General features: G+C 37.9%; 1 protein-coding gene across 1 annotated transcript in view; it reads left to right on the top strand.

The window, feature by feature from the left end:
* The first annotated feature begins 7,571 nt into the window (after positions 1-7,571).
* LOC149848945 (sulfatase and phosphatidylinositolglycan class N domain-containing protein) overlaps positions 7,572-23,785 on the top strand; it is a 169,914-nt gene continuing 153,700 nt past the window's right edge. Inside the window, exons 1-2 of the mRNA XM_089998238.1 lie at positions 7,572-7,890; positions 10,529-10,720. Of these exons, the coding sequence (XP_089854364.1) occupies positions 7,623-7,890; positions 10,529-10,720 (460 nt within the window). The 5' untranslated portion in view covers positions 7,572-7,622. The remainder of the gene's footprint in view (positions 7,891-10,528; positions 10,721-23,785) is intronic.

Below are 23,785 nucleotides of genomic sequence, written 5' to 3'. Positions count from 1 at the left end.
CCCACCCATTCACGTGCTCTAGCACAAACGGCTAAAAGGAGCACTACAGCGGTGAAGGTGACATTCATCATCATTTTAAGGGGTGTATGACACTCTCAGACAGGTGAGCTCAACTCATGAGGTGGGTCCATCGCCCACACATAGATCACTTACGAAGCTTACACACACAACAATCTCAAAAGACATTCGGACCCCTACAATGTGACCCATGTCCCTTTTGCATGTTCGGGACGAATCAAGTGTCAAGTGTGCATCATGTGTCAACTATAAATGCATACAAATCTATTGAACATTCATAGCGTGATAAGAACATCTTGACGAGTAAGATACTTGATGCACAAACATGCTTAATTCAACATGTTTTAGCTATGTGACATGATGTGCCAAAGTGTTTGTGTCACTATCAATGAGCATGTTGTTATTTCTACAATTCTTACGACATGTTATGAAAACTCACGAAACTTGAATCATCATACTCATAAATATAAATTTTGTAACTATGCCATGTAAGGTGCTTCATTAAGTATACTTCGAAAACATCACTATGTTGAATATCATGCATATGATAGAAATCTCACAGTCGTGTTAAGTAGTGCACGTATGATATGGCATAATCACATGTGTTGCAAAAAGTGTGTTAATTCCATTTACACCGTTCGTGAGCCAAGTGCTTCTGTAAGTGTTTCGGTTCCATCGACATGCTTTGACAATCTCTTAAGCATACTCAAACACGAATTGTACCAACTAAGCAGGTCGTACATGTTTCACAATTATTTTGTAGCAAGCATTTGCATTTGTAACTCACAATACATGCCTTTTAAATTTACCTTTGACATTAAAACGCACAAGAAGAAAAACTCAGAGCTTTTACGCATTGCTTTCTTGTCCACTACCCTATTTATGCATTTATTGTAAATTTTGTCATACTTGTGTCATGGTGTGCTACTGATACGCAGCCAAAAATTGCGAGAATCATCCATTCTACAAGTTGGTTCGTGTCGTAACAAGCATAAAAATGAAAACACAACAAAAGTGACTTGCACATGGAACACTCCTGCGCGAAACAAAAACCACCAAACATATTGCTAAAACCAGGGAAAATGGGGCAGCATTCGGCTGCCACGGAGCACGAGCAACCCGCTGCCATAACAACAGAAAAATGGGTGCCAATGCAGCACGTGTTCGCAGTCCGCAGGGCTGTGGAAAGGTGCTGCCCAAGGCTTACCTGCAACGGCAGAGGCTACAACCCCACTTGCAGGCCAAAGAGTTTTCCCCATTGCTAGGGATCGGGCCTGTTGTAGGACGCACAATGGCAACCTGACAAGCTGCCAACCGAATAGTGGAAAGGGGCACGAGTGCAAGGCAGGCGCGTTGCTACCTTGTGGCTCGCAAAGAGGTTGCCCGAGACAGCGACTATCTGGGTGCCCAAACTTGAGACCGGGTGAGCCGGGTCTGGTCCAGGTGGGACCATGCCTACTTTGGTTTGGAACGACCACACCCTGGTCTGAGCTAGGGTGGCTCGGACCAAGGGTGACGCCGCCAACTCGGCATGCAGCCTGACACACAAGGTGCATAGGTTGGTGTCGTGCTGGACTGAACCAACCTGCTTGCCACGGATACAGCAGGATGCTCGATACACCAAAGGGGCTGTTGTGGCAGGGAGAGGCTGGTTCGGGTGCTAGGGACCCGGACACAACACATGCACAACAGGTGCACAGGGTGTTGGACGGACTCAAAAACCAACCCGGCATGCAGCCGGGTGTCACTACACCCAAAGGAAAAGAAGGAGCAGGAAAAAGAAAGAGAGAGAGAGAGGGGGGGGGGGGCTGGACTGACCTGAGGGAGGTCGGCCTGGGTCACCCTGTTGCAGGCAAACCAGGTCTGAACCAAGTGGTTCAGACCCTGGTCTGAACCTCCCTCACAGCCCAGAAGTAGGGCTGCAGCCACGATGGAAGGAGAAAAAGGAAGAAGAGAGGAGGCACGACCTCCACCCCTCTACAGTAGGCTGCCACACATCCAACAAAACAAAATGGTGGGGGTGCCGGAATAGCAGCCCCTTGCTTTCAGCAGCAAGGGTGTGTTCCAGCCACCTACACCATTTTGCCCCTTTAGCTAGGGCTCTACATGACCATGAAGAAGCCATGGAAACCCAACCACAACGGGGAATCCATAGGAGCAAAAACGCACAACATGATGTGTGTGTGCACAAGAGTGAAAAACAACAACAAAATGCAAGAAAACGCACACATACATCTAATCCGTCAAAACCTCTTGCATTCATCGAATGCAAGGGAGGTATGAGGCTTCATGGCATTCTACACAACATGATTGCATTTCCAAAAGAGAGAAAAAAAGCAAACATAGAGAAGACAAACTCACCTTGAATCAGAGAGGAGGAGGAGAGCTGGATTCTACGCTTGGCTTAGAGTGTAGAGAGAAGTCTCTCTTCAGTACCCAACCCTACACAAAAGCTCAAGGTAGGATAATGGAGGTCCACGATTTTCGGTTGGGAGGGAGAGAGAGGAGAAAAAGAAGCAAAAAATGGCTAGGGTTTCTCTATCTTCTCCTTTCTCAAAACTATTTGTAGTTTGCGGTTTTCATAATGAACGACTGAGATTAGAAGGGGAGATGGACGACTAGCAAGCCTCCACTCAAGTTCACGCCGTTTATGGGTTTGAATTTTGAAAATCTTTTAAAAAATGTGCCCCCCCCCCCTCTTTTGGGCGGTTTTCACGGTTTTTGACATTTTTTTTGTGTGGCCACTTCAAAACAGTGTGGGCTGCACTCTAGAGTGCGCCCATGCCCCTAGGCTGACGTTGGCCTTATGCCAACTTTTGCAAAATTCAGAAAACCTCCTTTTTAACTTTGTTAAATTTCACTTTGGCAAATTTCCAAAAAACCTCTTTTTTTTAAATTATACTTAGAGTTTGAAATTCATCTTCCTAATTTCGTATCATTTTCAAACATTTCAAAAAAAAAAACTCCTTTAATGCAATATTGTCGATAATAAAATGTCCTAAAAGATTTTAAGGGTTCAAATCAAATGAATATATATATATTTGTTCTAGGGTTTCTTTTATATATATATATATATATATATATATATATATATATGCAAATATGTACCCATACATACACCTATATATACGTATATGTAGACCTACTTAAATATATATTTTGAAATTCCACCATAAATTGAATAATTTTCTCAGAAAATTCGCGGGTCTTACAAAGAGAGAGGCAGAGGGGGGGGGGTGAACTTCAAGAAGGAAAAAATGTCGCCCTCTATTCTGAAACAACTATTTATAGTTAGTGGTTAGGTTTAATTAGGTTTTCAGAAGACTTTTTAAAAATAGTCTAAGGATTTTTCAAGAATTTTAAAAGACTTCTATTTCTAAAACTTAATTAGTTTTACAAAAATACTCAAAAAGACTCAATTTGCTCAAATTATGATTTGATAAAAATCATTGAAACTCTTAGCAAGCAAGCTTTTTTAAACATTTATCGCACGTAATCATGCATGTAAATATATAAAAGTATGCATAGAATTATGCATGATTAACCAACTAACCCTACCTTCTTGTGTTCAGGAATATCCAAAGACCTCAGATTGATTTTGACTTTCTCTAGCCATTCTAAAAAAAATCAGTGTCAGATGTCGCCTTAAATTCTAGGATTTCAAATTTGTTTCCTGTTTTTGAGTTAGATTCCCCAAGCTTATCATGTGTTCTACTCAATTGTGTTCGAATAGAAATATCATGTTTATCAATGGGACTGAACATATTAGCCCTTTCCCAATTCCTAGTGAATTATTCCATCCTTCAACTCAAATCCTCTAATCTTTTATTAGAGTCCTTGAGTTGACGTTGTAGTTCACGATTTTCATATCAAAGGTCTCGACCTTCATTTTTGGGATTATACTCGTTTCGACCTCTACCGCCCATTTGCATAGCCATGGTGAATCAACACCCTAAAAAAATTCTGATGACAGCCAAGAATTCTAAAACTGTGTCAGATTAAGAAATCCAACGATCTTCAATCTAATACCAAAATGATGCAGATTTGACGAAGATGTTGATCCACGAACCAAGATCTAAATGGATCTCCATGCGTGGAAGCTCATGGGTTTAGCAACTGAGACCCACCAAGACTCAAACAATCATCGATTAAAAGCATTAGAACTCTGTTTCGATAGAAAAGATAGACACAGGAAAGTTGCGCAAGGAGTACACCTTTTCAACGGATCAAAAAACATAGGATTTGGATATGTGATTATCGAGTTACAATTGAATCTCTGGGAGGGATGGACAGGACATTCGAAACAGACCAGTGACCAGTCGGACAACGTTGAGAGGATTTTTGGCCACTGTGACGACTGAGTTTGGAAAAACTCAAGACAGTAAAGTTGTGTATAATTATTTTGTCTTTTTAGAAAGACAAAGTTTGCTATTATTTTAGATCTATATTCAGTCATAATGAGCAAAATACGTTGAGATGCTTTCACAACTAAGTGTTCAAATTTTAGTATGAAAATTTTTAGCATGCAAAAACAAACTAGATTTTGATGCATTCAAATGATTGATTCAGTTAATTATCACAACATGAAAATTGTTCCTTCAAATGTCAACTTTTCAAGGTATTAAAGAAATCAAGAATCAAAGCAGCATGAACGAGTCAAAAGTTAGCTTTCCAACAAGCCAAAACTCGTAAATGTTCGTTCAACCGTTTGCGAGAAATGATTAAAATATAAAACACTATCATAGATACAAATAACATAGCAGATCTCTTGTCACACCCAGGCAACCAAATGTGTCAAGAATTTTAGTCGATTTACAAGGCAAATTCAGGCAAAATGGTAAACATCAAAGTTGTAGAGGCGGATCTTAGCTTTCCAACAAGCCTAAAAATGCCTAAATCAGACTAGTACTATAGAGATACGGTCTAAATACCAGAACAATGTCTGATAATCCTGAATGCATAAAAGCACATGAAAACTCAACACAAGTAAATTTGATTCTCTCTTTAAAAGAAAACAAGTTTCAAAATTAGATGCAAATCTACACAACTCGAGTTTTGAAAAGATAGAATCATAATAACAACAACAATAGTAACTTGAAACTAAATCCACAATCTTCATTAATGGTTTCCAACAGTCAATGATAACAACCAAGCACAACAGGGAATGATAACAAGTTGTAGAAATGTGTATCTCGTTTACAACCAGCCAACAAGATTCGCACTGCAGCTGCAGTACCACACAATTCAACAACAAAACACTACCCACCAAGGCTCCTCACGGGAGCCTCAAAGATCAAACTCTACCACACGACTAAAGTTCGTCCAAGAAAATCAACCTCCCTTCTTTCCTCAACACACTCATTCTTTCAAGATTTTTTTTTTCAAAATAACAAAGCAACCTCCCTGCCGGTCGACCCTGTAGGGTTCTTAAACCCTAAAAAATAATTCTTTAGTAAGGAGAGGAAACCTTCCCAAGTCTGCAGCCCAAAAATAGCCACTCACAAGGCTAAACTTGAAATAAGCATTAAAACACCTCCAACAAGCACTTTGACTTATGAGTCAAAGTTAGAATTCAAATGATGGCTGAATTTGTCTGCCAAAAATGGTGTCATATAGGGTCTAAATGGGTTTGGATCTTGGACAAGAACCAAACACTTGAACTGGGCCCAAAACAAAAGGCCTCATAATTTTTAATAAGGCAAACAAGAAAAACTGCCCTTTAACCTCGTACACCCTCTTGTGCCACAAAAAGATCCTATAGAGCACTAGAACTATCCGGATCCATAGAATCTTATACCTAAAAACAAAAATAAAAAATAAAAAATAAAAAATAAAAGATAAAAATAAAAAATAAAAAATAAAAAATAAAAAATAAAAAATAAAAAATAAAAAGAAATTTCTAATATGATTCCTTAATTTGACAAAATGGAATAAAAAATAAAAATACAATTTCTGAGAAGGTAAAAGTAAAATTTTCAGGAATTAAAATATGATAATCATAATGGATTTTGGTTCTCATAGATCCAATTGGACTCAGATAGTCCTGCATGACATTGGATCTACGAGGTATTGCACTTCAGATCAGGTCTCCTGAGTTGGATTTGGATAACTCATCTTTACTGCATTGATGATCCGAATGCTTTGCATCACCTGCGATGATGGTGGCTTGGGTGACTAGTCACATTTCAAATAGAGATCATCGTTAAAGAACTCATTGAAATGTCTTTGCTACAGTTGAGATTTGAGGGGCATAACACAATGGACATCGATGCCAAAGAAACACCCGATTGATTTGGGTTATTATTGTTGTCCTCTATGACATGCATGTTCTTTATCCGAGCATTTGAACATCGCATGTATTCCTCAAACAATCTTTTCAGCTTTATAAATCTTTGAACCACCTCCCTTTGTTGGTCTTCGCTCACATGCACAATCATCCTAATCTCCTACTTGTTTATGTTATTTGTTGAGCCGATGAAGAATTTGATGGCCACATGGTGCTTTAGGATCTCCATATTGAATGCCTTGTGATTGATGAGACATGTAGGATTATTCCTTGAATAGAATTCGACACCACTTTGATGCAAATAGAAAGCCCAATTCGCGAAGAAATGATTTAGGTATGCTACGCCTAAGAATTATGCTACTAAATTGGAATTAATAAAAAATAAGCAAATAATGAATGTAACAAATTAAAGAAAAATACTCATAATCTCAATCATCAATTTCTATGAAAAATCCTTATAATGAATATTTATAGAGAAACCTAGGAAACCCTAGGTTTATTTAGGATCCAAGATTAATCCATTACATCAAATATACAAAACAAAATAAAAGCTCAAATAAATTTTAACTAAACTAAATCCAAATGGATCTCTTATGAACCGGACTTGCACGCAGCTCGGCTCCTGCATCAATTTTACATTTCAATGGCTCTCAATACCCACTCATGTTCCTCACAAATAGGGCTGGAAAACTAGTCGAGCAGCTTGTGAGAAGCTCGGTTCTGCTAAAAAATCGAGTTTGGCAAGCCGAGCTACAAGCCGGTCTGTTTAGGTAAATCAGCCGAGCACTAACATGACAAGCTCAACTCAACTTGTATAGGCTCGTTTTACTTATTATATATATATTATACATATTATGTACATAAAATGTGTATTATATATATGCTCTAAGCCTATGTCACAAACAACAATAATATTTACAAATATTGCCAAAAGACAATATTTTAGGACACCATTTTAATGGGCAAAATGTTGCGATATATTTTGTATCGTATATTTCATGAAAAGTGGGTTACTATTTTTCACATAAAATTGGAAATTTTATTTCTTCTTACAACTTTATTGTTTTTATTTCTAAATGATTTTTTTTTACAGATAAAAAATGCAAGAAATATGAAAAGTTTGAATGCTTCATGGCGATTTGGCAGCCGTTATTTGCCATTTTGCTGCCTGCGTCGAGCACTTCCGATTCGAATGCGTCTCAATACCACTCCGATTCCTGATACAGATCCGCTATTTAATACCAACTCCCGCTGAAGCTTCCGCCGTTTGCTTCAGAGAGAGAGAGAGAGAGAGAGAGAGAGAGAGAGAGAGAGAGAGATGAGCAGTAGCAGTAGCAGGGATGCGGCGCCTCCTCTTCCGTTGAGCTCAACGCCGTCGAAGGAGGGGAAGAGGAGTGAGACGGAGAGGAAGAATTCTCTGTCTCTGAGGCCGCGGGAGCGATGGATCGTGGCGCTCGGCATCGCCCTGCACGCCGTCTACATGCTCAGCATCTTCGACATCTACTTCAAGAGCCCCATCGTCCACGGCATGGATCCCGTCCCGCCCCGGATCGCTGCCCCGGCGAAGCGGCTCGTCCTCCTCATAGGTAGCTCTCCTCCACAACCCTCCGATCCACCAATCTCTGCGTTCTCTTGTATAAGTTTGCAAACTTTGATTATTGATCTTTTCTTTGCCTTCGTCAGAGGAGAAAATGCAGTGTAGTTTTGTACTAATGGATCTACTAACTGTTTTTTCATGCATTTTTGTTCTTCCTTCGCTCTCTTTTGGGGCCGCTGATTCTCTGAACTGGAGATGTGGCTCAAATCCAGTATTGGTATCACGAATTGAGCTGACTATCTTCTTCTTAGTTCCTAACACGGCGAAATATTGCAATTTCTTGTGATACTTTGAAAATTTTGGACAGGGGAGAAATCAAAATAGTGTTTGAGAGACCTGCACCTGTTTTTTTTGGGTATTTGAGATTGATCTAATAGTGAACAAGTGGATGGAGAGATATCATGGTTTGATTTTAGGTTGAATCAATGAGGTCGATTCTTGACTCGATGGATGCAGAGTGATTATGATGACTAATGCGCAATAAGTGGTTGGACAAGCGACTATGACGTGTTTGAGCTCAAATCCAAGACGTTAGTTAGTGAATAAGTGGTTGGAGATAAATTGCAGCCCACTGCAACCATTTGTACATTTGAAGTGAAGTGGTATACTTTTTTCTCTTGGTATTGATATAATAACGAGTAGAAAGTGATATGTTACTGATGATTTTCTAAAAATGATTTTGAAGCAAGGTCGCTTTTGCTTCCATCAGTTATTACATGAAATCGATAAGGTGGAATAGTGAATGATTGGACGTAGAGAGATCATGATTGATTGCTTCTATTTTGTTTGTGATTCATATTTGAACTGACTTGGTGCTTTGAATTTATCTTGCAGACAAGACTTCTCTGTGAACATCAAACAGAAAATGATCATGATCACTTACTAAATGGAGTTGTGTCCACATTTGTTATATTCATCAGTAAGCAATAGAAGAGAGTGCAATAATAATTGGTTGAATTTGTTTCTTTTCTGGAATTTAGGAGAAACATAATAATTTGTTTCTCGTTTGAGGTTGATTTCATGAGATTTCTTGATGAACAATTTAATGGCCTTAGATTGTGATTAATAGTTATTGTTTATTTGGGATTTGGATGAAATGTATAAGCAGAACCAGATTGGAGGTTGGATTGATAGGATTTGCCACTAAATAAGTGGAACCAAAAAGATATCACAGGTGAATATTGTTGATCGTTTCATATTTGGGTACCAAGTAAAATAGTGTTGTTTTTATTGAACTTAGGCTGAATCGATAGAGCGTATTAATGGAATAATTGAATGGAGATGTACTATGATCGGTTGTTGCCTGAAAATTGGTTTTGAAGTGAATTGTGGTTGGTCTCTTCTGAGGTTGTGTTGCTACCATTTCTTAGCAGATGGCCAAATGGAGAGAGTTCATGATCATTGCTACAATTTGTTTGGAACTTCGATGAAATACTGCTACACAGTTTAATTTTCAGGATAAATTGATGACATTTACTGATAAATTAATTACATGGAGGGATATATTGTCTGTATCAAAGCCAAAGCAACTTCTATCTGGTGTGCTGGAGGATAATAACTATCAGTAGGTGATGAAAAATATCATAAATCAACCACTGCTGTTTGTTCAAAATTAAGTGCACCTGAGGTTAAGTCAATAATATTTATTAGTTCATAGTCACATAGAGGATATCTTAGGGCATGCTTGTTTTGATCACAGGTTGTTCAGCTGTGAAAGTTTTGTCCTTGAGAAAGTGATTTATGCCATTCACATTCTCAGGCATTAACTTCCTCATCTTTACTTTTACGCTGTGAATTTGACTTGTGTGAAAATCTTTCATGTGAGAATGTGCCATGTCATGTCACTGTTTTATCACAATCACAGTGAAGCATCTAATGCTTGTGAAAGTTATTCATAGTGTTAGACTTGTGTAAAACTTTCACAAGTTTTGAGGCTTCAAAATTCACAGATGGAATCACATTCGGGGGATGCATTTTTGCATGTTTGCCATGCCCCTATGATAGTTCTAGACTATGATTCAGAATGACAAGAAACATGTGAAAGTTGCAAAATCACAGGCATTGTATACATGCCTTTAATCAGTTGTATTTGTTTGGAATTGGATGAAGTAATGCAGCGCTAGGTTTAGATTAAATGAGTAGCCTTACCAATAAATAATCTGAAGTAGTTTTGGTGGTTATTAGATGGGTTTTGTTTTTAGGTTTTAACTGTTACTTTTCTTCACATCCCATTTGCATATGAAACATCTCTGTGAGTGATTTTTCAAAATGGCTGTGTCTGCTTTTCCTGTTCTTTGTGAGTGTGAAGCGACACTTTACCTTCACAAGTATTCATGCTTTTCTCAAAAAAGAAAACAACCTTTTGAAGGCCTAGGCGATACCTTATCACCGTGTTTTTTTTTGTTTCTTTCCTTGAAAGTTATCTTCCCTTGTTAGAAAAAATGTCATGCTTTTCCATTTAGCATTTAGATTGCTACAACTCTCAGCATGTTGTAGTATATACTCATTTGTTGGTTTACCAATGAGTATACTTCATTGTTGCTTGCTAGTAGTTATTATTGTTGCTTTCATACCATGCTATGTTTTCCTACAATGAATGGTTTTTTAGTGGTAAAATTTCCTTGCAGCGGACGGTTTACGTGCAGACAAGTTCTTTGAACCAGATGCTGAAGGGTTGTACAGAGCACCGTTTCTTAGAAGTATAATAACAACGAGAGGACGCTGGGGAATATCTCATGCTCGTCCTCCAACAGAATCGAGGCCTGGTCATGTTGCCATAATTGCTGGCTTTTATGAGGACCCTAGTGCTGTTACAAAAGGTGGATATTAGTTTCTTTCATGTTCTTGTTTCTAGTTAATGATTGCGACTGATCTTGGATATATTTTTTTATTTCATGTTGCTTGCAGTAATGACTATGAAACTTTATTTTGTTAGAAGCCCAGAATGTAGATATACCTGTCTATGGACATGGGGATGCAAGAATCATTGTATCACATGAAGAATTTGACACTAGGTCCAGGTTGCAATTAGATTGGGTCGCTTTGGTAGGATAATTAGATTGGGTTGCTTTGGTAGGATATCAGTATCAGCTGCACCAGCTAGGTTTTGGTCTACACAACCAACTGCATGGCCTGGATTTTTGTACTTGGCAAAATTTCTATGGGATAATGGTTGGCCTAGGTTCAGGAGCTTAAGGCCTGACATGGCCTGGCAGGCCAAATCAACCTGGCCTGATTTGAAAGATGGGGACTGCAATCAGCTCAAGTATCAGTTTCATAGGGTGTCATTTCGTGATTCTTGGAGCTATCGAGTAAATTGTTTGAGAATTTTACTGGCATTTTTTCAGTTCCAGGTGCATTATTTTTCAGTTACCATTTAGCAAGCTATTTCATATGAGTCCTTCATTTGGCCTGCATGTCTTATGTTGACAATGTGGCACCAACATAGTCACTGACACTTCATGGGTGTAACATCTTTAGAAATAATTCCCTTGATTTCATCTGCATTTCTTTTATGAATTTGAACCTTCATTTTTTGTTTGAAAAAAGGATCTTCATATATGCATAAAAGTACGTACATATGTGTGCATGCATATATATATATATATGTATATATATATATATACTTGCATGTATGTATGATATGGTTTGTATGTACAATCAAGTTGGGATCTCATGATGCAAGTTGTTTTGACTCAATTTGACACCGTAGATGTATTCAACATGGTTGATTCATTAGGAAATGATCCTTATTTATTTTTTTTTGACAAAAAAATATGTTCTGATAAGTCAAGAAATTTTGAAGCATTTATGGACGTTGATTTTTGGGTTGCTTGAAAAACCCGCTCACATGATGTCGGAATCCAACAAACAAATTGTTGACCCTCACAAAACAGACTATGTAGATCATATCTATGGGGTCAGATTTTACCAAAAAAATGAAGATAAAAGGTAAAATGATTTGCTAACTGTTCATTGTATCTTGCACCTACCACGAGTACATGTGCAAATTTGCATCAAATTCAGATTCAAATCCCAAGGTTTTGGAATCTGGCATCCCTTTTTCCAGGTTCTCTATTGGCGAAAAACAAAACTTACATCTAGTCAGTGTTAGGGAGTAAAAGTACCCGTAGTTGCCAATTAAAAAAAAACGTCAAAAGACAATAAGTGAACAAACTCTCAAAGGTAGCGAGGTCCGTTACTATAAAAGAAGAAGAACAAAGTAAAGTTAAGGGGCAGATTGATCAATTACTACACAATAAGCTTAACAAGGTAAAGTGACCACCAAAAGTTTGGCAATATTCCCCTCTATCCAACCAGTTTTAGCCATTGGAGCCAAATAAAGCCAACATAGTACGCCTGGCTCTTTTACCTCGATGGGCAGATTGACTTAAGCAAATCCAATGGTGAAATGTACTAAATCAATCTTTTCTTTTTTTCCTTCTTTTTTTTTTCTCCTTTTCTTCTTCTTCCTCCTCTCGCCTCTCCACCCTTTTCTTTTTCTTTTTCTTTATTTTCCCCCTTTTTATTCCTTTTTTCCATCTTTTTATTCATTTTTCCTTCTGTTTTATTTCTGTTCTTCACATGCATCTCTGTGTTTTCACCTGTATATATATAATTTGTTTTTTCAGTTATATATATGTGTGTATGTTCTGTATCTTTTTACATATATATTATATATATGTAGTTTTTATATCCATTTTTGTAGATACATTATACATTATATATATGTTTTATGTTCCATGTTATGCAATTTTATAAATTTTGTAATATGTTACACTGGATTACACACATATACTTAATTCGTAGTTACAATCATATGTTTGTTATCAAATTTAACTATTTATTGTAATATTTCTGCTTTTCTTGATATTTCATTTTTTTAATCCTGCCTAGTCCTTTAGGGGGCGTTTGAATCCTCGTCCATGGGACACACCAAGCGCGACCCCATGCGCGTCCGCTTGCCCACTCAAACGGTGGACACATGGATGTTGATTTGGTGCATCCCGCTGAAGTGGAAACAGTGTCCGTGACAGTTCCGTACCCCCACCCCACAGAACGGTTGCAGACAGACATGAATGAACAATAAGAAAAATAAAAAAGTTTTTTCTTAATGATGCGTGGACGCCATAGTTGGCAAACCCATGACTCGGGCTCGGATCGCCCAACCCTTGGCTTGTGGGTCCGTGGTTTGTCTCAGTAACTCGGATGAGTTAGGACCTAATTTTTTTAGTGTTTTTTTTTTAAATAATACTAAAATTTGAATATAACACTATATTTTCTACAATGTGAATGCAAATGAACAAACTCCAAGCAGAAAATTCACTAAATCAAAGCATTAAAGAACAAAAACTACAAAATATCTGCATAAAAAATAAATAAGCTTTATAACTATGTCACACGGACTCGGCTAGGGAGGTGCCGCACCCGAGTCGACAAGCCCCGACACGGGTGCGGCTTTGGATTCGGCCTGGACTCGGTCAACGCCGAGTCAGACTCGGTGAACGAGTCGAGGCCGAGTCCATCCACATTTTGGACTTGGTCAACTTTGACCGAGTCCAAAAATGTCTATTGAAAAAACTAAAAAAATGATTTTTTTTGTATAAAAAGAGATAGTGCACAGTGCCTGTGCCTGTTTACTGTGCCTGTGCATAGTGCACAGTGCTGTGCCAGTGCACAGTGCTGTGACTGTGCACTTTTTAAATAAAATAAAATAATATCTTTTTAAAAAATAAAATAATATATATATATATATATATATATATATATATAGCCGAGTCCCCGTGTCCAAAAATTTTAAAATTGCGCCGCACCCGTGTCGCACCCGCACCCGCACCCGCACCCGCACCCGCACCCATGTGACATAGCTTTATAACTGCACATAGCCGCATACATAAGAACAATAATGAAAATTGTGAAATGAATATTAATACTTAAACTACACAGGTAGAAATAAAACAAGTAAAAAATGAACAAGTAAACTAGTAATCACTACCTTTCTAAGTTGTAATAATTTCTAACAACATTATGCATTAAAAAATGAAAATCATAAAATGCAATTAATGCATAACATAACAGAATAAACTAATAAAGAAGCATACCTAAAATTTTCAATTTCCAATTTTCAACATGTTGCAAGCATCATTTTGTAATATTTTGGCACTAATAAAAAGTTAAAAACTATAACAAACAATTAACAATTTATCATCAAACTTCAAAATATGAAATAAGCCCGTTTCACAGTTCACAATTTCACAAAATTTAGATTTTAGATAAGTTTGATAATCCCATAAGTGCCACCATATGCAATCAGCCTTTCACAATTAAAATTTAGAAGCACCAAATTGGCATAATGCACAATGCCAAAATGTCAAAAACCCCAAAAAGAAGCCATCTTAAAAGTCAAAACTCCCAAGTCCTAATCACTCCTACAAATCATGATAATCATCATCTTCTTCATCATCTCCACTAGACACCAAATCCAACATCTCAACCAAGTCCTCATTCTCATTGTCATTAATAGCATGGACTTGTGTTGATGAACCAACATCTTCATTCTCTTGATCTTCATTATTTTCTTCTTCACACCTTACCAATTCCATGTCCACATTCTCTTCTTGAGAATCATCATCCTACATTTGTAAGAGAGAAAAACATAAGAAATATTTCAATTTTCAAAGATACTCCTACTCAAATGTTCATTATAAACTAACAAAAGGGTAAGATATTAAATTATTAATACAATAATATATTATACTTAAATCCTTAAATTCTTAAGATATTAAATTATTAATATAATAATCTATTATACTTAAATCCTTAAATTGATAAAATAAGCAAATAACAAACACTTCACCAGCCACACCATTTTCGACATTTTGTGTGATCCAAGAGTCAATTGGATTGTCTAAGAAAATATTGTCAAGTGACACAAGATTGGAGTTTCCACCCTAGACTTGCTTCTCCCTCAGTCTCAAGTTGTAATGAACATAAACTAGATCATTCAATCATTTTTTCTGAAACCTATTGTACCTCTTTGTATGCACTTGGTCAAATGTACTCCAATTATGCTCACATCCACTGGAGGAACAAGTTTGGCTAAGGATGCGTATTGTCGTTTTTTGCAATTCTGGAGCACAATCCTGTAAAACCCCAAATTTTTAAAAATTTCAAAATTTTCCCTTTTGCCTCTAGGACCCACTTTCTGAGTCATTCAGAAGGGCAATAGGGTCAATTTTTAGTCATTTCTCGGATCTACTTCCTTGTAAAAGATTCGAAATCCAATTTCATTTTCTATACTTGACCTGATCTCGGATCCAGATCAGTCATCCAAATCCAATTCTGAGCCCGGATCTTCTATTTTCAAATCCAAACCTAAAAATCCAAAATCAACTTTTTGTATGGCTCAAGTATTTTCATTCAGATCCAATCTCTATTCGGATCCATTCCTCTCATTTTTCCTCAGTTCGAGATCCAAACTCGATCATTACTCAAAACCTCGGATCCAAATCCGTTTTTAAATTCAATTTTTAAAATTAATTCTTCTATTTCAAAAGCTCTTCCTCTGCAAAATCCTCAAATTTTAAAATTAATATTTCGCAAAATCTCTCAAAACTTCATTTTGGATCTCATCTCCTGAGCCACTTGCATTTTAGATTATCTTTCGAAAAATAAAAAGAAAGTGGTTTTAGGTTAAATAAGAAGGGTTTTTTCGAAAAATTTTCGCAACTAAAGCCTCCTTTTTAAAAATTTCAAAATTCTAGAACGGGTGATTTTGAAAGTTTTGTAACTGCCTTCTCCTTTATAAACACACGTAAAGGAGAAAGAAGGGCATTGAGTCTTTTGAAGGATCGTCTCTCAAGAGGAGAAGGAAACAAACTCCTCTCTCTCTCTTCCCGATTTTCCTCCCCCCTTCCTCCTTCTCCCTCTTTCCTCTTTTCCCCTCTCTTCCCTCTTGCCTTCTCCGTCCTTCTTCACCAGAGATTTTGTGCCTACCCCTCTTCACCAAAGAACACTGAGGAGTTGGCCTGTTCGTTCCTCCACTGGGGTAAGTTTTATATTTCATTTTTTTTTCTTATTTCAACATTATGCTTTTGTGAATTTCGATTCCTGTTGTTTCTATAATTTTGTTCTCATCAATGTTGCTACAATGTATATCACATTGATCTGCACCTTCTTTTGCTTCTTTCATTCTTCACTGTTCATCGGAAACACATTTTGCAGCATCGATCTGCATATAGCAGTACCGATATGCATACTGCAATATTGTTTTCTTTCTTTTCATTTTTGTATATTGCATATACTCCAGCATTTCATTTCACCATTTATCCGCATATTACAAATTCATTGCCAAGTCTTTTTATTGCTTATTTAATCTCTGTTTATGTTTTCGCATATCGTATTCAACATTTCCGATTCATAAGCATTGCAGTCCAATCTGCAATATTCATAGCATCGATCGTTCATTTATTGTGTTTAGGTCTGCATCGATGTACATTGTGTTGCATCGAGGCGCATTTTGTTCATTACCGATTTGTCATCCATTGCAACACTATGTCTTCTATGCATTTTCGGATTACCCGCATAGCTGTGATGTGTTCTATTGCATTCGGTTTTGTTTTTACAAGTGCATTCTCTATTTTGCATATTTTTATTTCAATCATTATCATCTGTGCATTGTTGAATCATCACTGCATCTGTTTTATTTCACCTTCATTTATCTGGTTCAATCACGATTCAACATCCTTTGTTGCTTCTTCGCATCCCTTGCTGCCATGTTTTCTTATATTCATGTCGTGTTTACCATTGGTAATTGCATCATCTTATTCACTCTGGATCCTCATTGCATTTAACTCTTTGTTTTAGTATTGATCTGTACTTCATCGATCATTCCATTAGCATCCTCTGCATGTATCGCATGTCATTACTATGATTTCATCCTTGCATATCGCTTGCATACGTCTATTGCATACCATTCATATCCGTAGTATCATATATCAAATCTCATCTGCATGCTCCGATTCATTAGATTTCACATCCATCATTTTCATCGCACTTTATTCCCACTTTCACCTGCTCTCCAATTCCTTGCACAGACTGATTTCACATATAATATGGCATTATCGAAACCCCCACCATAACCATTCTGGCATAAAGTACTCTGAAGGTATAAGGAGCCCTGCATACCTATACACGGTAAATAGGGGTTCAAGGTGGAATTTGTAAAAATCAATACATGAGAAATCCATTATTCGGTGTTCACACAATGAAAACCTATACAAATGGGTTGTGCAGCTTGATCTCAACCCTTGGAACCAATACACTACGAAAATCACGCTAAACCCCTACATTCGTATTGAAAAATCCCATAAAATATCTTGAACGGCAAAACAATGCATGTTGGATACTGACACATAAGGAAAAACAGAGAAACCTTACAAATCACACCAAACCCTACCTCAGAAATAGCCGACCTGTTAAAAGGAAGGAACTCCAGGCTTATCTGCATAGGAAGAAGAAAGATGAAAGAGAATAGGGGTTGCAGAAGGTCACGAGTCCAATCCCTCCGTGACTGCTCTATTTAATATTATATATGCTTACAAAAATTAGGGTACATAAATACCTTTTAATAAACAAAGATTATTACAACATAACACAACCTTGCGTGTGGATACATGACTGCATATGGATACGGGTCCGGGTCCGGATCCATGGACAACTTCTTTTCACCCTTCCTTAAGTTGTGCATGGTCTTGGATCATGAACAACTTGCCTTTCAACATCCAAAACCTGTCTTTCGTCAATCCTTTTGTGAATATGTCTGCAACTTGCTCTTCAGTTTGGACAAAATTCGGTTCAATTTCCTTTTCTTCAACCTTTTGCCTCACAAAGTGTTGGTCTATCTCAATGTGTTTTGCCCGACTGTGATAAATAGGATTGAAGGACATATTGATAGCACTTTGGTTATCACATAGAAGAAGTGATCGAGCAATCGGTTCTATTTCAGTGCGGAGATGCCTTATCCATGTAGCCTCCGCAGTCGCGGCAGCCATAGATCTGTATTCGGCTTCTGTGCTCGACCTAGCGACGACTTTCTGCTTCCTACTGCTCCAAGAAACCAAATTCGACCCAAGGAAAACACAATAACCAGATATCGATCGACGTTCATCTGGATCACCTGCCCAATCAGCATCAACATAAACAATGATCTCATGTGCTCCCTGATTCAGTCCACCCTTTCTGTACACAAGCCCATCACCAACAGTGCCTTTTAAATACCTTAGTATTCTCTTAACTGCTTCCATATGTGATGTACGAGGTTCATGCATAAATTGAGACACCTGATTGACTTAATATACTATATCAGGTCGAGTGAATGTTAGATATTGTAACATACCTACTATGCTGCGATATCTAGTAGGATCTTCATACAAATCTCCCTCTTTAGAGCTCAGTTTATGATGTATGACACTTGGAGTTCCCAAGGGTTTGCAATTTATCATACCTGCTCTACTGAGAATGTCCACTGCATACTTGTGTTGAGTGAGAGTAAGGATATTACATGCCTTGTCGACTTCTACCCCAAGGAAATATTGCAAATCTCACAGATCCTTCATCTTAAATTTCTGATTCAACAATTTCTTTACTTCCTCAATGTGAGTTCCACAGTTTCCTGTAATAATGATGTCGTCTACATATATCAGTAGGATTGTGGTCACATTCTGCTTCTTGTAGATGAATAATGAATGATCTAAAAGAGACCTAGAGAAGCCATATCTTTGTATCTCAAGCGAAAAACTCTCGAACCAAGAACATGATGCCTGTTTCAAACCATATATCACTCTTTTTAATCTACACACGTACTGATTGGCATCTTGTTCTGCATATCCAGTGGGTTGCTCCATATAAACTTCCTCCTTTAAATCTCTACGTAGGAAAGCATTTTTAACATCTAGCTGACTAAATGCCCATCCATGTTCAATAGCTAGACCTAACACAATTCGAATAGTCCCCATTTTCACAACAGGACTAAAGGTTTAATCAAAATCCTGCCCTTGTTCTTGCGTAAACCCTTTGGCAACAAGTCTAACTTTATACCTTTCAATACTCCCATCTGGTTTATATTTGATCTTATACACCCATTTTGATCCAACCACATTTTTGTTGGGTGGTCTGGGCACAATCTCCCAAGTTTCACATTCATGAAGGCCTTCCATTACTTTATTCATCGCTTCAATCCACTTTTTGGAGTTGGCAGCTTGATAGAATGTGAGAGGTTCATCTTCTTTGTTTATGGATGTAAAAAACAATTGAAAATCCAGTGAAAAGTTTTGGTAGCTTACCCATCTATCAAGTGGATGTCGAGATCGAGTGGACCTCCTGACAACCGACTCCTGTGAAGGAGGAGAAGCCATATTAAGATCCGAGCAAGAAGCAAAAATAGGTGGAGGTTCTTTCTCACGTCGGGTGTAGACAATGCCCTTGTACCTTCCTGTTTCCAAGGGTTGTGCAACAACTTCTTCTGGCTGTGGTGCATTTTCTGACTCCTCACATATTTCCTTCTAACTCTACGGTCTGGAGGACAATCATCATTAATGTTGGAGAAAAGTTCAGAAGTTAACCATGGATAATATACCTCAACATTGGATCTTGAATTTGAGGTGTTAGCAGGTTGATTATCAAAGTTCATCTAATAAAAAACAACATTTCTGGATACTTTGATGCGCCTGCTCGAAGGATCATAACACCTGTACCCCTTATAGTCATCCACATACCCCCACAAATCTGCACTTCAAGGCTTTATCTTGAAACTTATGCCTTAGCGAGTTGTCAATATGCACATAACAAACAAATCCAAAAACACGTAATTCATGATAATCAGGGTGACTACCAAAAAGTGTAAAGTATGACAATCTGTTTTCTAACAGTGTCATGGGCAGACGATTTATCACATGCACTGTAGAATGAAAAGCCACTGTCCATAAAGTAATAGGGAGATTACTATCATGCATCATGCTCATTGCACTCTCAACAATATGTTGATGCTTTCTTTTAGCAATCCCATTTTGTTGAGGTGTATGTGGGCAAGACACTCTTCTCCTTATTCTGTTATGCTGGAGAAAATCAATAAAATCACTGGAGGAAAACTCTCTCCCTCCATCACATTGGAAATGTAGAATGTTTTCAGAGAAATGGTTTTTGATGAAATAATAGAATTTTTGGAACAATCCAAAGACTCCGGATTTATGCTTCATGAAGAATATCCAAGTGTAACGTGAATAACTGTCAACAAAGATAAGATAATATCTGTTGCCTGAATCAAAAGCAATTGGGGCAGGGCCCCAGACATCGGAACATATGATTTCAAAAGGTCCTGAAGCTCTTTTATTGACTGGATTGAAGGGTAAAACACGACTCTTACATAAGTGACAACTCGAACATTTTATTTCATTTACTTCTGACCCCATACTGGACTTAGGAATCAAATTATTTGAGACAAGTTTTTCAATAAAGTGACGACTACAATGACCCAAAACCCAAAACGACTATGCCAAAGAATTTGCTTATTACATTAAAAAATGGTGAATGTAGAAAGAAGCACCAAACCCTAGGTAGAGAGAGAGAGGGAGAGAGAGAGAAGAGAGAGAGAGGGAGAGACGGCTGCACAAAATAAAACACGTTAACTTTTTTTGTTAGGGCTTCTCTCTATATTAAATAGAGAGAGGCTAAAAAGGAATAATTACATCTAAGCCCATTATGAAAACAAAGATTCAAATAACCTTTAATATAAAAAGAATTAACTTAAAACCACCTATTCTCAACACTCCCCCTCAAGCTGGAGCATAGATATCAATCATGCTCAGCTTGTCACAACATTTTGAGAAATTTGGTCTAGCAAGAGGTTTTGTAAACATATCAGCAACTTGGTCTTCAGACTTTAGATATTTGGTAGTGATATGACCAACTTGAACCATATCTCTTACATAGTGACAATCAACCTCAATGTGCTTTGTTCTCTCATGAAATACAAGATTGTTCGCTATATATGTTGCCGCTTTGTTATCGCACATCATGGTCATGGGAGAGGAAAACTTCACCTGAAGGTCATTAAGAACAGTACGAACCCACATCAATTCAGCAGCTGTTTGGGCCATAGCCCGATATTCTGATTCTGCACATGACCTAGAAACCACATTTTGTTTCTTACTTCTCCAAGAAATCAAGTTGTCTCCTAGAAACACACATAATCCTGTGGTAGATTTTCTATCCACTACAGATCCTGCATAGTCAGCATCAGAATAGGCCACTATCTCCAGAGTTCCACTTTTCCTGAACAATAACCCCTTTCCAGGAGAAGATTTTAGATATCTGAGAATCATAATAGCTGCATTCCAGTGTACCTCAGTTGGTTTGTCCATAAACTGGCTAACTTTGCTTACTGCTAAAGCAATATCCGGCCTGGTCACAGTTACATACAGTAGCTTCCCTACTAGGGAGCGATAGCTCTTGCTATCAACCGATTTTGACCCTTCTTCAACCAACTGAACTTTATGGTCCATGGGCATATTTGCTGGTTTAGCTCCCAACATTCCCGTTTCCTTTAGTAAGTCAAGAACATACTTCCGTTGAGATAAAACCATCCCTTCACGGCTCTTGGCAACTTCTATACCTAGAAAATACCTAACTGAACCAAGGTCTTTTGTAACAAAGTGTTTTTGAAGATGAGCCTTTGTGGCTTCAATAGCTTTCACATCATCTCCTGTAAGAATGATGTCATCCACATATACCACCATAACAACTATGCCAGAGCTAGTTTTCTTTATAAATAGTGTATGATCTGCTGCTGACCTATTAAAGCCAAAGCATAACATCACTTCAAACAACCTTTGAAACCATGCGCGAGGACTCTGTTTCAAGCCATAAATCGCCTTTCTTAATCTACACACCTTCTGACACTCCCCATCAATCTCGAAAACAGGAGGTTGGTGCATGTAAACGGTCTCAGATAGATCCCCATATAGAAAGACATTTTTCACATCTAACTGGCACAAGCTTCAATCATGCTGAACAACTACTGAGAGAACAAGACGAATGGTACCCATCCGTGCAACAAGAGAAAATGTTTCAAAGAAATCAATACCATATGTCTTAGTATACCCTTTTGCTACTAATCTGGCCTTGTACCTTTCAATAGAACCATCAGATTTGTACTTTATTGTATATACCCATTTACATCCAACAATGTCAGCATCTGCTGGGGAATCAACTAGATCCCATGTATGCTGAGATACTAAAGCATCCATTTCTTCTTGCATAGCCAGCTTCCAGCGAGTATCAAGTTCTGCCTGTTGATAGTTCAGAGGAATAGTTTCAGCAGATAAAGCTGAAATAAAAGACTTCATCTGATTTCCAATTCTGGCATCAGAGACAAAATGAGATATGGGATATAAGATACAATGTCGTGTCCCCTTTCGTAGAGCAATAGGCCTGTTATCATCATCATGAAGATCACTATTGTCAGTAGAACTTACCTCAGGAGAAGAAGAAGATGAAGGCTCTTGCGGAGGTGGAGCTCTACGCATATATACCAATGGAGGATTATTAAATCTGGAAGAGGATGAAGTTTGGTTCGGTAATGAGGGCACAGATTCCAAAGGAAAAGGAGGTATAGGTAATGGAAAAGACTCAGTTGGATCAATCTGCAGCGGGGAACCGGTACTGGAGTAATATAGAGTGGATTCCAAGAAAGATACATCCACACTGACATACTTTCGGCGAGAAATAAGATCATAACATCGATATCCCTTTTGATTTTTGGGATAACCTATAAATATGCATTTTGTAGCTTGAGCAACTAATTTATCACGGTCAGGGCCAAGTTTGTGTACAAAACAAACACATCCAAATATTTTTGGCGAGAAAGAAAAAAGTGGGGCATTAGGTTTTAGGATATGTAATGGAATTCGATCACCCACAGAAGACGAAGGCATGCGGTTGATCAGATAGCAAGCAGTGGTAATCGCATCACCCCAGTATAACGCAGGAACATTGGATTGAATCATAATGGTCCTGGCAACATCAAGCATGTGCCGATGTTTTCGCTCAGCCACCCCCATTTTGTTGAGATGAATAGGCACAAGAAGTTTGGGGTTGGATGCCATTATCTTGGTAAAATTGTAACAAACTTTTTGATTTAAATTCGAGAGCATTATAAGTGCGAACAATCTTGACAATAGATTCAAACTGAGTTTTTATTTCAAGAATTAAGGATTTGATAATACTTGAAACTTCTGATCGTTCATTTATTAAAAACACCCATGACAACTTAGAGAAATCATTAACAATAACAAGATAGTAACGACATTGAGTCCTAGTAGGAATCTTACTCGGACCCCATACATCTGTATGAAGAAGTTCAAAGACTTTATTACTAGACTGACTCTGACTCTAAGGGAACGAACTTCGATGATGCTTTTCCAACTGACATGCTTCACACTGAAATGATGTGGTGGAAGGAATTTGAGGAAAGACCGAACGAAGCTTTGACAATGAAGGATGACCAAGACGACGATGCCACTGAATAGGACTGAAAGAGTGTTCCACTGCAGCATGAACATTACCCATTGGATGATGTAGGTAGTAAACTCCATTTTCTTCATAGCCTCCACCAATCTTCTTCCCCGTTAGCGAATCCTGAAAATGACAACCCATCGGATCAAATATTACTCTACAGTTTTGTTCTCTTATAAGGCAACTAATCATAGAGTAAACTTTGAGGAAAGTTTGGAGCATGAAGAACATTTTGCAACTGTAATGAGGAGGATATAGAAATATTTCCCTGACCAACAACCGGGGAGGAGCTCCCATCGGCTAATGAGACTCCA

This window comes from Nuphar pumila, chromosome 1 (genome assembly GCF_984573655.1).
Source record: "Nuphar pumila chromosome 1, dmNupPumi1.hap1.1, whole genome shotgun sequence".
Taxonomy (NCBI): Eukaryota; Viridiplantae; Streptophyta; class Magnoliopsida; order Nymphaeales; family Nymphaeaceae; genus Nuphar; species Nuphar pumila.
This window is presented reverse-complemented; position numbering and strand designations above follow the sequence as displayed.